We start from the raw sequence: 14320 nt of genomic DNA, 5'->3' as shown, positions 1-14320 counted from the left end.
TTATTTTACTCCAAGACCTTCTCTAAACTGACTGGTTCAACAAGTCTCTCCATCTAATTGCTGCAACTGAGAACAGTGAGTCACATGACCCTATGTCCTTCATAAGTTAAATGCCCTAAAACCACAGTCACCCTTTCAACAGCTAATTCGAAATACATTGCTGACTAGATGCCATGAATTCTGTAAACCTTTTGCAGGCTTTTTCCATGTAAATCCAAAGAAATTTGGTGGCAAGAGAATGTAGCTTCTTCAGAAAGTTCATCCAGCCTCTTGAACAAAGTAGTCTTTGCATATTAATGCTTCAGGAGTGGACTGACAACATTAATTTTCATATCATGATGGTTTTTTACAGTTGGCCAGATTTTGAGGCTGAAGAACACCATTCTATTTACAAATATTGTGGTTACTGTGGAATTAAATAAAGACAATTCCTGTGTTTGAACAGAATAACTATCAAAAACCCCTTTCAGACTTGCATCCCAGTAAATCAGCCATTCTTTTCAGTGTCCCGGGATAGGAATGGGGGGTTTGGCCTTTCACACTAGACCACTCCTAACTAGGACACGGAACACCTTCACACTTGCAAGGGTTTATCCCCAGCATTTGGTCGGTTCTACCTTTAATAGGAAGGGCCTGCAATGCAATTGCCCATTTCACACTTGCCTAATCTTAATGCCGGCGTCTGCAGATGCTGGAGATTGTACGAGGGGTCGAGGCCGGCAATCCTCAGTGTGAGATGATGCCATCTGACGCCAGCATTGAGCAGATTTTGCTTTCACACTTGCCACTTTAAAGGCCGATTGACGTTTGATTCCTGGGATCACTGGCAAGTGTGAAAGAATCTAAAGTTGCACGTGAGCAAAGGGGATACAACATCATCGCTCTGTCAACTGGCTCAGAAAGACAGACAATTATGTTTTTTACACAGCCACTGCATTCCAGGAAATTATTGCCATTTTCCTGGAATGCATGCTGTGTAAAAAGGTCGGAACGGGAATGAGGGTACCGTTCTTGTACCGACATTTTATCTCCAAGACCCCTAGAAAATTTCCAAGAATGCCTACAGTCTAAAGTTAGCTGCAGATATTCGGTGAACAACATATCGATGACAAGGTTGCAAGTCCCACCTCTTTAATTACCGCACTTCAGGTACGCTGTCTAAACTTGTGTAAGGAAATGGAGATTTCGAGTTTCGGTCATTCATGTGTGACAATCTTCAGACTGGTAAAATCAAGCAAATTCTATCTAAATATTCTAAGAGAGAGGCATCCTGCATTTAAAAAAAAAATCCAGTACACTTAACTTGGGAACCACTGCAAACTTAAAAAACGCTTCTGATTAATGAGCTCATAGCAGTTAATGAAGGAGAGGAACTAAATCGCCCATCTCTGCAGAGTAAAAACACACTGTTGGAGAAAAACAGCAGGTCAAACAATGAACTTTATACAGCAAACAGAAAGATACATTACCAATGTTTCAGGCTTGAGCCTTTCATCAAGGTATAAGCAAAATGTAGGAGGAGTGGGGAGGAAAGGGGAAGATGTTCCTGGTGATGGGCTCAGATCAAGTTAAGATTATTGCCATCTGATTGTACAAGCCCAACCTGACAAAACAGCGTTCTCCGTCCTTGGTGCAAAATGTGCAGACACACAACCAGACATAACACACATCCAGACAATACATATGCAGGACAAGTATTTAATCAATACAAATAAATAAGTAAATACATATTGTTTTGTACAAAATTGTTTTGATCAAAGGTCTATCTCTTTGGCACAAAGTTGGTCATCACCCTCATAAATCATCAGGTGTCTCAACATCAAATTTTACATGTGTAAGTCTGTGAAAACCTGACCACATCGAGGTTGTTAATAAATGCCCAGGTGACCTGAAATTATACATGGCCTCAACTCATGAAATACCAATTGGAGGGTTGTCTGAAGGTCCGACAAAATCCTTAAAGGGTTTGATGGCTTAGACGCAGGGAGGATGTTTCTCCTGACTGAGAAGTCAAGGATTAGGGGCAGGGTTTGAAAATAGGGGGCGGGCCATTTAGTCCTGAAATGAGGAGAAATCTCCTCACACAAAGGATGGTGAATCTTTGGAGTTCTCTGTCCTAGAATTGAGTTCATAAAGCAGAGACTTGGCAATAATGGAACCAAGTGTTGGAAAATAATTGTTGGCAGGCACCAACCTTCATTTTTCTCATACCCCAGGCTCAAGTTGAAACTTTGATTAGGTATCTTTATCTTTGCAATATAATGTATGTTGGTTGACCAGCTGAGTTTCTCTAGCATGGTGTTTTTACTTCAGTCATGGTGTCTGCAGACTTTCTTTCATTTTTTAACTCTGCAGGGGAACAGAAGCCTCCAGCAGCAGGAATAGAAAATAGAGACCAGGAACTGTCAGCTAACCTCATTGCCAGCTAAGTACCAGGTGCACCACTCCATAAAGAGGAAGTCACGCCTAATGTGCTGCCAGCCTTCTGCAAACAAACACCAATGGTCAGCCATACAGTGACAATGGGGTGGGAGAAGAAATCTGTTTCACTGGCTTATAGACTCAATAGCTAGAGCATCAGGATTAACCGCAAAGTATGACACACGGAATCCTGTTCAGGAAGAACTAACACTAGAAATGTGGAAGAAACCCCATCAAAGCTGAGTGGGACTTTGTGGGAGAAAGGACCTCTTTCAGCAATAGGGTTTGCTGGTAAGAATGACTATTGCAGATTAATCCTCTGCTGTTGATCATTCCCGGCCTTGATTTTCATCCTTTCTCACCAGGATAAAGTCCCTGCAGTTGTAGGATTATACTTTGCTGAGGATCTGCAAATAGACAATTGGTATAAGGGGCACAAAGTTGGGGTTACATGGGAGATAGCCACGCAAGCAAAGGAGGAAAAGTTGTTTCTACATAAATGCTGGTTATTTTAAAATATAGACACACCGCATGGTTACAGGCCATTTCGGCCCACGAGCCTGTCCCACCCAATTGATCTACAACCCCCATATGTTTTGAACGAAGGGAGGAAACTGGAGCACGCTGAGGAAACTCAGACAGACAAGGAGAGAACGTCCAAACTCCTTACAGACAGCGTTGGATCCAAACCCCGGTCACTGGCACTGTAACAGTGTTGCGCTAACTGTTATGTCAACCGTGCTGCCTTAATGCTGAGATGGCTGGGGTAACAAAGGTTAGAGAGCAGGGTCGTGGGGTGATACAGCAATGTGAACAGGCCCTTTGGCCTAATTCATCCATATTGACCAGGTTGCCTATCTGAGCTGTTCAATGTTCGAGACGTGTTTATTGTCATATAACGTAGATTCTTACTCAATGCAGCCAAACTAGATGCACCATCTACAGAGTAAAAATTTAAATGGCTCTAAATGCCAAAACAGGAAGACAAAATAACAAAGGGTAGATAAATAAACAGGCTACAGTACAGTACTAAGGGCAGCTGGCTTTATTTGCATGTGTTCAGAGCATGTCCCTCCAAACCATTCCTCCCCCTCTCCCTTTCCAAATGTGTTTTAAGCTCTGTAATTGTCCCCATCTCTACAACTTCTGACAGCTCATTCCATATACCCAGCCCTCTCTGTGTGGAAAAGTTTCCCCTTGGGACCCCTTTATATCTTTCCCCTCTCATCTTAAATCTATGCCCTCTAGTTTTAGATTTGGCGATGGGCAGAAGGCAGGAAGGTCAGGCTGTTATGATGAGAGGGGAGAGAATGTATGGTGCAAAGCGAGGTAAAGTAGCACAGCCACAAGATGTTTTTATGGAGGGCGCCGGCTCCATCGGTGGAGAAAGATTTGCACTGACCTTTTTATAGAGTAGGCCTAAAAGCCTGCTGCAACGTCGCTTTCATGAAGAGCAGTGTCTCGTTTCGTCCTCCGGAGCTGATGGAGGCGGGGCGACTGTTGCCGAGGTGGTACTCATCAACATGATGTCATACAAGCGGCGAGTGGCAAAGAGTCCTATATCAGTAAAGGGAGATCGCAGAGCAGAGAAGAACGATGTTTGTGATGTTCTTGGACTGATGATAAGAACATCCCTGCCGCGCATGTAGTCAGAGTTTTAAAATTCACGCTCCTGCGTCTCAGGCTGACGTCGTCATCGCGATGTTATCAGACCACCCCATCCAGGCGCTTGCAGTGGCAGCGCATTTATGGAGCGAGGTGGAGTGCTCCACTCCACCTGTGTGACCAGCCTGAGGAAGGATCGGATTCAGCACCTTGGAGGGTTTATGGAGGTAGGTTCTGCGATGAGAGGGCAGAGAATCTCTGCCTTTACAGTCGCCATTTTTTTTCTATAAAAGGGCCTTCAGGATGGAGCAAATTGTAATGCGTTGTCACCTCCATGACCCAAAGAATTTAAATAATGGGTGCTGGGAGGTCTGGGCATGGAGCTGGGTCTTCAAAATGTTTATGCACTTTCCCAAGACTATTCCTTGTTTGAGAAAATAAATAAATAAATTACCCGCAGATGCTAAAAATATGAAATAAAAATAGAAAATGCTGGAAACACTCAACAAGCCAGTTAGCATCTGGGGAGAGGGAAAATGTGTCCACATTTTATATTGTCTTTATCAAGTCAAGTTTATTGACATCCATTGTACAAGTCTTCTTCTTTGGCTTGGCTTCGCGGACGAAGATTTATGGAGGGGGTAAAAGTCCACGTCAGCTAACGTCGAAGTACTCGAGATGGCAGAGGTCGACAGCATCGAGTCCACGCTGCTGAAGATCCAGCTGCGCTGGATGGGTCACGTCTCCAGAATGGAGGACCATCGCCTTCCCAAGATCGTGTTATATGGCGAGCTCTCCACTGGCCACCGTGACAGAGGTGCACCAAAGAAAAGGTACAAGGACTGCCTAAAGAAATCTCTTGGTGCCTGCCACATTGACCACCGCCAGTGGGCTGATATCGCCTCAAACCGTGCCAAAGGTACGATGGTCCACACACCCACACAAACAATGCAGGAAGGGTTCATAAATATTGTTTCATCGATAGGAGGGTCTCAGAGGGTGAGTGCGAGCACTTCCTTTGCTCGTTCAGCATAAGCTGGCTCTGATCCTCCCGTCTCCCTTCCCCGACGGGAGCAGCTGGTCGCTGCTGTGCGCGGAGTGAAGGCTCCTCGATGATTTGAGGTTGGAGATTTGGATTTTAAAACACCAGCTCGGTTCATCTCTTCACATCCGTTGCCTGATGTGCTCGGTGTTTGCAGAATGTTTGTTTGATCTTACTTGCCGCGGATCTGTCCAGCAGGGACATCATTGACCAGCTTTGTCACCATTTATTCATTCTGGAGAGGAGCCGAGTCGCTGGCCGGAGCAGTTCAGGGGCTGAACTGATGGATTTGGACATCGTCCTTAGTTACAAATTGTAACTTTCTTTACTAATAGCCTATCCCTAAGGGATGCATTCTTGGATCGAGCAACTCGCTCAGATAAAAATATTTTCAGGTGAACATCTCAGAAATACGTCTCTTGGACTAACCTCTTCTGAGTGATAAGGGAGTTGGGGTTTCCTTTAAACAGTTTCTCCTTTTAGTGCAAACATCAGAAGCGGACAACCCCACAAGCAGGCTGCTCAATGCTCTTGCCCTGACATCTGCTTTGGGTTGGGGTTTGGTGTGTGGGGGGGGTTTGCCATGTGTATATTGTGCAGATCTTAAGGAGACGCCTTGATTTTAAAAGTCTGCACATTCTGTACAAAAACAGCGGTCGAATATGAACAGGGAAATGACTACTTAAGAATGTGAAAAATGTGCCTGTGTGAGGCATCACTGCCGGGAACAGGAACGCCCGTTCTCACTCAAGTGTTGATTTCAAAAATGACAGGGTTGGTGAGTCAGAGAGAGCGCTGGAGAAGACGCTGCTCGGAGACGTCAGCTCAACGTGCAGGGATCCTTCCATTTCCTTCTTTAAACAAGTTAGTCAATAGCATTTGTTCGCGCGATCGCCACACTTTAAAGCGATACATTGGAGATGCTTGTTACCAAGGGAAGAGTACAGTGAATTCTGCATTTGATTTAGTTGCAATGAGCACGCTTTTCAAAAACAGGAAAGCAGAATTAAGCAAGGGAGCTGAAAAAAAATATTTACACGTACCCTAGTTAATTGGAAGCAGGTTTATTGGGGGGGGGGGGGGAAAGGTGTATTGATTTGCGGCGTTAAACACAGACGTGCAACCAGGTGTGACTGACGGCGAGTAGAAACTGTTTGCTGTGACACCAACTCACACGGAATCACGTCACTACTTTGTCCTTGATCGGGAGACTTGAGAAACGCCCAGGGCGCTGCCGGAGAGCCCCCCTGTTCCACACGGGAGCCCAAAGTATCCCCTCTGCTTGGCCGAGCAGGGAACCGTGATCTGTTGGGGTGAAAATCTTTGCTCGGCGGCGGCTCCGACTGTGATTCATTGATTATTGCTCCCGGCCGATGATGTCAGCGGGATGTCAAGGCTCCGCCTTGTTGATCTCCCTGAATTTCAAACTCCCACCACACCCGGTTGCCAGCGTCACATCTTCCCCTTAAATACCACGACCAGCGTTCAGTCAGTCTTAAAGCTGCACCTTCAGAACGACCGTCATCTGCCCGATCTTAAAGGAATTTACAATTTCTACCTCTAACGAAAGGAACCTAAGTGAAGATTTTGTTTTAAAAACCTAAGAGGTGTTTAATTAAACCTGGTAAGCAATTACATTTGACAACATGTTATAGCTCATACATAAGCTGGGATTAAATGGAACTGTCTCGCGGATCATTAATCTGGTTAATAGCAAAGCTTTGTACAAGATTGAGAAAATAGAAAAAAAGTGTAGTAAAGAAATGTTCTAATGTTATAGCCTTCAGTGAAGTCGTTCTGTTGATGCTATGTGTGTGTGAGAACATATAATCTCTCATGCTGAGCTTTTTAAGATGGAGAAGCTGCATTCCAGATGTTATTTTCGAGATGAGCTGTATTTGACTATATCGCCAATTGTAAATCAGATCATTTTCTCTGGTTAGGATCAGGTTCCTTCTTTCCGTACGAAATGTAGGGAAGTTCTGAGAATTGTAATTGACTTGGACGCTCGCTCCGATCAGGTTTGCTTGCGATTGATCGGACGGAGGCGCTGTTGCTCGTGCGCAGAGAGGTAGAGGCGGTTGTTGGCTACCAACCCCCACAGTCTGATTCCACGATTTTAATGCAAACGAATTCTTTATGGTCTCAGGATGCACCGAGACTAAGTTTTTTCCCCCAATGTTTGTCATGTTTTTAAACGTCCCCTTTTTAAAAAAGTTACTGCAGCAGTGAGATTGCATATAACCCCCTCCAAACTAAGTCAGCTAAATGAAAGCTGCAAATTGCTGATTACAAGCGGAGCAAAAGCATTGATTGTTTTGGCGGATCATTAAAGTTTTGAGCCAATTGCGAATTCGCAAAGAATGCAAATATGTTTGACTTGTATTTTTTTTCGCGATCATTATCAATTGTAATAAATATTGGAAGTTTGTTTCCAAATTATTTCGATATTCAAGGCGCCCGCTTTACTTCCGTTGAGTTAATTCACCAATTCGATGCGTGGCTATTCTGATTCGAGGGTTAAACGTTCAAATTAAAATCGATTCATGATTTCAGTCTCTCACCTGTAAGGGAAAGTGAATATGTCAATAGTACAAGTTCCTTAATCATTGCTTTTTCGGAGTTCCGAAAGAGGTTTTAACAGACATCTACCCCTCACAGAATATCAGGTTGACCCTTTGTTTCTCTCGATTCATTGCGTATTTCAATTCAGGTAGACAGAGTATGTGAAGGGGGGGGCGGATCGGGGCTGGCGTCACGTGGCACGCGTCGCAGTCTTTTTTGAATGGTTGAAACTGGCGAGTGGACGGCCTGTTCTGAGTGAGACGTCACAATGGAGTGGCTGCTGATTGGCTGGCGCCGAGGAACAGGTGGATACTTTTGGGAAGCTTGAGGCGTTGCGGATGCGCTGATTGGCTGACGCTGTGTTTTCTTTGTTGCAGACCTTCTATGAGGATTATTCTCCGGGGGATCGCGGGAGAGTGAGCCAGAGTCGGGCTCGTAGGCAGTCAGCAGGGCTGAGCGAAGCACGGCTGAGAACTCTGGGCAAGACTCTTGTGTTTTTTTTTGTTAACCCCCCCATCTCGAGATCGTTCGAAGACAAAAGAACCTCACGGAGAAACCCAAATACATATACCGCACACTTTCGCCGATAACTGTCTCAACAGAGAGCGTCGGGATTTGTTTCCATAATATTTAAGCTCCTAAACCTTGCATGATACCTTTAAGCGTCTGAGGGACTTTCTTTTGTGACTCGAAGACCGTTGAAAGGTAATCTAATGGACCATACAAGCACCAGGAGCTGCTCCCGAGCCGCAACTTGCGAGGCCCGTCAAAACGAGCCTTCAATGCGTGTAGTCGTCAATACAACGACCGGAGCCCAGTATGATCTTTCTGTTCCAGTAGACGAAACGGTAGAAGGACTCAAACGGAGGTTGTCACAGCGCTTGAAGGTTGCGAAGGAGCGTCTCGTCCTCTTGCACAAAGAAACGTACGTACATCCCTTTGTTCTGAGCGAGGCCACGGGAGTTTCTGCGATAGGTTTCTACGGCGAACAGTAGCCATTCATAACTCCGTTTTACTTCACTCATTCCGAGCAGTAAGCCAAATAAACTTTATATTTGGATGTACTTTAGAGCTCATTCGCGAAGCAAGTACCTTTGCTGCATTTAATGTATTAAGGCTCATTATATGGAGCAGCTTTCCTGGTTCTAGATTCTAATCCGTGCTTTTTAAAAAAAATATATTTGTTTTAGGCGATTAAATTCTGGAAAACTGCAAGACCACGGTATAATAGAAGGAAGCAAATTAACCCTCGTTCCAACTGTAGAGGCAGGACTCATGGTAAGATCGACGCCCGACCTCATTTATCGATGTCTGTCGTTTTCTGATACATTTCGAAGGAAACGTGTGCTCACGTTTATTACTTTGCTTTTTCTTCTCTTTAAGTCTCAAGCTTCAAGACCGGAGCAATCAGTAATGCAAGCTCTGGAAAGCTTAACGGAAACTCAGGTAAAATTTAAACCACAGGACATGTAGCCACCGTCTCTTTTGCGATATCTCGTTGATGCAATTCTGAATGTAATACTTCTAAAAATACCCCCTTTAACAATTATGTTTGTGTTATATTTTTGAGGTGTAAATTTGGGAGTACCGAGCGTTATATTTCAAGATGCAGTGTGCATTAATTAATCGTCTGAGCTCCTTGTGATACTGCAGGATAGATTCATTTGACTTGGGTAATGCATGTCTAATTTAAATGTGGGGCGCAGCATCGCCGACTTCAATGTTTTGCAAATCTAGTTTCCAAAACCTCCGAAGACCAGACTCTTCTCCTTTTGTATTATTGGAGCTGTGCGTGTTTCATGCAACACTTGGGAGTTCCTTGGCGACAAGCTCCGTGTTTAATCTAAACAGAGAACACTGTTCTGAGCCAACTCCTCCCCCCCTTAGTGACGACATTCAGACCTCCTACTGAAACATGCTCCACAGTGAAAAGCCTCTCCTTTTGAAGGAGATTTCCTGAACCGTGCAATTCACCTTTCACCTTTTAAATTCACGGGCTCCGTACATTTTTGCCCTAATTACAGCCATTGTTCTCTTTGATCTCCTTCTTTTTGTAAAGTGACAACCAGGCTTGCTAGAACTGCTCGATGACTCGCCGAGCTTTGTCTGTGACCTTTCAAGCTTCTACCAGCTCTCAATGGTTCACTGCCTCTAACTTGCGCATAGCGTTTCTCCAAAGCGTGACGGGTTCTTTAGACTTGATCATAGAGGGCAGCAATGCACAAAATGCACCGCCAAACTTTTACTCCAAGGTCTTCCTGCTTGGCCCGAGTGAAATCCATTTCTTTTGAAATTGTGATTCAAATGGACCAAACTAGAGGGACCCAGCGGGTCAGAGACCATCCGTGCAGTGACATGACCAGTCAACATTTCGGGTCGAGTCCCTTCGTCGAGACTTGGAGATCTATTTGAGTTTCTGCAAAGGTTCTCGCCCCGAAACGTTGACTAACCATGTCTCTGCACGGATGGTCTCTGACCCGCTGGGTCCCTCCAGATTCTTGGTGTTTGCAATGTTCCTGTTTGTCCGAACAAGGGGGTATTTATGAATTGCAGCGTCCTTGACGCGCCGGCAGCGACAAAAAAAATGCATCGTGCACATTCATGAACGTTTTCGTCGGCGGGGTCCGAGGCTGCACTGAAACAGTGCCCATGTTACCCCCTCCCAAGATAGATAGATCACTGGTAATAATTCAGGCGGAACCCCACCGTTGTACACTAACCCGAGCTCAATCTGTATCAATCAGCCAACAGATTAACACAATTTCTGAGCCAATAAATTGTGGGCAGATCGACTTCTGTGTTTGTGGGGGGGGGGGGGGGGGGGCTAAATGAGGTCTCTTGCCTGATACTCCCACTGGCAAAACCTCTGGTTCAGGAAACAGCTACCGGGAAGCTTCTGATTGCTGTATATTCAGGTTCTGCTAAACAATAGTCTAGTATGGGAATTTCTAAGGTGTTTAATAAGACGTAGCAACACAATTGGGAGCTGGCAAAAGGTTTGTAAACTGTTCACCTTGTAATTTAATTGGTATAATATCAGATCGAATTGAGACATCCAGAATTTCCAGCACCCTTTTAAATAATTTAATGATTTGAAGGGCTCCAGCCCAAAACGTTGGATATACACCTTTTGCCATATGAAGCACGCTGTTTGAGTTTTATCAAGAATTGTATTGTTACTTCAATCACTGTGTCTGTAGACTTTTGTGTTTAATGAAAAAAATGAGGATACCACTGGTTAACTGTAAAGATGATTGAATACCATGTAAAAGGTGATGCATTGTTGATTGTTAACTGAGTGAAGAGCATGTATGGAGCATAATTTACCATTCTGAACTTGGCCGGGTTTATTCAAATATAAACAGTCCCAATTAATCAGTTTCCCCAAAGTTTTTTTTTTGTTTAAATGGACTGGCATTGTAGATAAGCATGTTTCCTGGGGATTATGTATTTTTAAATCGGAAATCCTGTGTTCTCTGCAATTGATCTGATGACTAAAGCATGCAGGAAATGTTTCTTTGTCATCAAACAGTTAAAAGCAGCTCTAACACACAGTCTAAAGGATTCTGTGGATAATGCTGTTCTGGGGTTTCTGGTATAACATGTCCCTTTGCTAGATGTGTAGAAGCCACATTGTTTATCCATGCTTTTGATGAATATTTCATAAAACTCGTGTGTCTTTAGTAGCAATATCACAACCAGCCAATCTGGTCCTGTAGCTTGTTCTTCTATTTGATGGGTTATAGTCAAAAGAACATTAAATTCCAGTTGAAATTCTTCATCACAAGCTGACAATGACCCCTCCCCCTCCCTCCTCCTCCTCCTCCTCCTCCCCTTCCTTGGGGAATGGCAGACGCTGTGGAAATTCGTAATCCGGAATTGCAGAAGCATGATAGTGACGTAGGCTAAAGCTGCATCACACTTGATCAAAGAGAAGTACACACTATTGTCAAACATACTTGTGGTATACGGCAGCAATTGCTTTTAGACTGAGAAAGTGGGGGGGGGGGGGGTTGTGCTCGTTGTAGAATGTGGCAATTTGTGTAGTTTGAAAATTTTCTGGATTTAAATATATGACATTTCTTGTGTATTATAACCTTTGTACAGTTAGCTCCAGGCAGTTGAGTGGCCAAAGAATTTTCTGGAAATGCAAGACGACTGACACAGCAAACTAAGCTGTGCAGTTTATAGCTCCATAATCAAATTGGAGCCTGTGTCCTTAATCAAGACAAGACGTCCAGTTACAAATGTGGTCAATTGATCTGAGTCAAAGTTGTGTGATCAGCTATACAGATCCAGTTACAAGTCAATGCATGTGACCACTGGATACATGATTTTAAAGTATCTTTGTATCTGGGCTCAGTATAAATGGTTCAGCAAACAAAAGTGTTCAATTAAACATCATCTTATTTTGTAAACTCTGAGGCCTAGTTCATTAAAATAGTTCTTGAAATTTAGCACATGGTTTGTCTGGGAGCTTCACTTTTTAAAATCTGATTAAAACAATTTATAAAGCTGTATTGTGAGCCTATCCCTTCCCACTCCCCATTGCTTTAATCGACACTGTTTACTTCTACCTTTATTTCCCTTCCTGTAGAAGGCTGCTTGACCGGAAGGTGCCAAGAGCTGGTTTATTTTGAAAGCTGGTCAAACAAGCTCAAATAATTGCCCTGGAGCTGGCTCTGTCACAGAGTCCAGTATGCTGAGGAACAGAGAAAAGTGTGTTAAAGGTCTCAGAAGAGGTTTTCTTTGTTTAAAAAGGGAAAGAAAGTCTGCTGGGTAAATACACAAACAAAAAGCAGACCATCCGTGCTTCCAATAAAGGGAGAGGGGGGGAAGAGAGGAGAAAGCGCTCCGTGTAAGGCAAGACCTAAAACAGAACTTGATCACAAAATTGTTAGATCCAGGGGATGCTTCATTTTACATATGACATTCATAGAATTAAACTTGGGGATACTATTGCATATCCTTCTCAAAATTGCATGTTTTTTATGGGCTTTGCTGTTTTTTTTGTACAGAGTAATGTATTTTTAGCAGCCAGAGAATGAATGAAAAATGAGCATATGCTTTTCAGTTTGAAATGATCTTTTTCCAATGCTCAAAGATTTTGGAAAAACCACTTTTTTTAAACACCATTTGATATTGAGCAGTTTTCAAGATGACATCAAATTTTGCATACAAGCATCAGTCCCTCGGGTAACACCACTACTTGGTGACTTCCGTTTACTCAGTTTCAATATCCTGGATGTGTATTACCAAATTATTGAGTTTGTTGTTCATTGGATGGATCCCAAAACCTGTCCTCTTCACATCTACAGCCCTGCAAGATAACTTTCTCCAAGCCATCATTGGATCTGGCATTTGGGACCAAGTTCCCAAGCACTAGAATTCTTTCCCTAGTTTTCTTTATTCCCTTCTATGTAAGATGTTTCTTCAAATGTGTCCTAATATTCCCATAAATGGCTAGATATCAAATTTGATAATGTAACATGGGAGTTGGCATTATCTGGGGTATAATGCTTGCATGTGTTTTCCATGGTATTATGGTTTTGAATAACTCCAACGTGCACTAGATTTGACTAGATTGAGTTTATTGTTGAAACCGAATCTTACCGTCTGTAGAAGTTAATCAAATGAGCCGTAAATCCATTGGAAACCTCCTTTTATGCACTACTTTCATGGAAGAAGGTGCAAGGATATGATTTTGATTCCAAACTCTCTGGCTTTTTCAAAACGTGAGAATTTATTTTGTGTTCTCGTTTTGGAAGTATTTGTACCAGAGTATGACTGTAATACGAGTTTGTGCATACATGGGATGCTGTCTTTTGCTTCACTTCCCGATGGCTGGGGAACAGAGTACTCAAACTAAAGCATGGCATTTAAAAATAAAGTTGCTTTTTAACTTGCTCACTGAAATGCAGATTTTTAAAAAAAATGCACAGGGGTGTAATCAGAGACACCCTATCACAACTAGTGATTGTTGAGGAAATTGAGCAACACAAACTGAAGGACTCACTGATATTTCTTTGCAATGTACATGAATACTGTATAAAGATGATCTTGAACCAAATACTGAAGCCTTGACCTGATTTAAATGGTGTCAAACTGAAACCGCAGAAAAGTGGGCCTACTGTCTCGCTGGGTTCCAGGAAATTATTCTCATTGCAGTGTGAAAAGCTCTGAACGGGAATGAAGGTGCCATTCCTGCTCTGACAATTTGTCTCCCGGACCCCTAGTCAATTTCCCAGCATGTCTGCAGTCTAAAGTGAACTGCAGGCATTCCATGACCAAGGGGCTAATGAATACGACATGACGATGCACTGCTGGTTTGCTATCTAAACTCGCAGATGGAAACCGATTTGCTTGTGTGAATGACCATTGCCGCACGTCAGGAGACTCTTCCTATCAGTAAAATCCCACAGTCTTTTTTTTAAACAAAACACTAAAGAATCTCTATGCAGGGTCTTTGCTCCTCCAGTTCACAGTAGGTCTTTGAAATGGCTTTCTTCTGTCTGATTTGCTAATTTGCCTAATTAGCATGTGTTATTAAAATTTGAGGGTCCTTTGTTCTTTTAATATTCGCTCCATCTTGTAAATGCAATTGTGCATTTTAATAGACTATGGATGCTATAAATTTTAATTGAATTAACCTCTAGTAAACCCCCCCCCCCCTTCCAAAAGCCCATT

The 14320-nt window shown here is 43.2% G+C and overlaps 1 protein-coding gene and 1 long non-coding RNA gene across 3 annotated transcripts in view; one reads left to right on the top strand and one right to left on the bottom strand.

Annotated features, from left to right (window-relative positions):
- Positions 1-8670, bottom strand: part of LOC138758805 (uncharacterized) — a 33735-nt gene extending 25065 nt beyond the window's left edge. Inside the window, exons 1-3 of one of the 2 annotated variants that reach the window (XR_011354479.1) lie at positions 6243-8664; positions 3824-3978; positions 1452-2828 (exon numbers count right to left, since the gene is read on the bottom strand). This is a non-coding gene — a long non-coding RNA (uncharacterized lncRNA). Of the gene's footprint in view, positions 1-1451; positions 2829-3823; positions 3979-6242 lie in introns of those variants that run through there. The other variant, XR_011354480.1, reaches the window with a different exon arrangement.
- The window catches only part of midn (midnolin), a 31863-nt gene continuing 23760 nt past the window's right edge, over positions 6218-14320 (top strand). The window contains exons 1-4 of the mRNA XM_069928182.1: positions 6218-6692; positions 8011-8558; positions 8824-8911; positions 9017-9079. Coding sequence (XP_069784283.1) covers positions 8347-8558; positions 8824-8911; positions 9017-9079 — 363 coding nt within the window. The 5' untranslated portion in view covers positions 6218-6692; positions 8011-8346. The remainder of the gene's footprint in view (positions 6693-8010; positions 8559-8823; positions 8912-9016; positions 9080-14320) is intronic.

Source organism: Narcine bancroftii, chromosome 3 (assembly GCF_036971445.1).
Source record: "Narcine bancroftii isolate sNarBan1 chromosome 3, sNarBan1.hap1, whole genome shotgun sequence".
In the NCBI taxonomy this organism is placed as follows: Eukaryota; Metazoa; Chordata; class Chondrichthyes; order Torpediniformes; family Narcinidae; genus Narcine; species Narcine bancroftii.
This window is presented reverse-complemented; position numbering and strand designations above follow the sequence as displayed.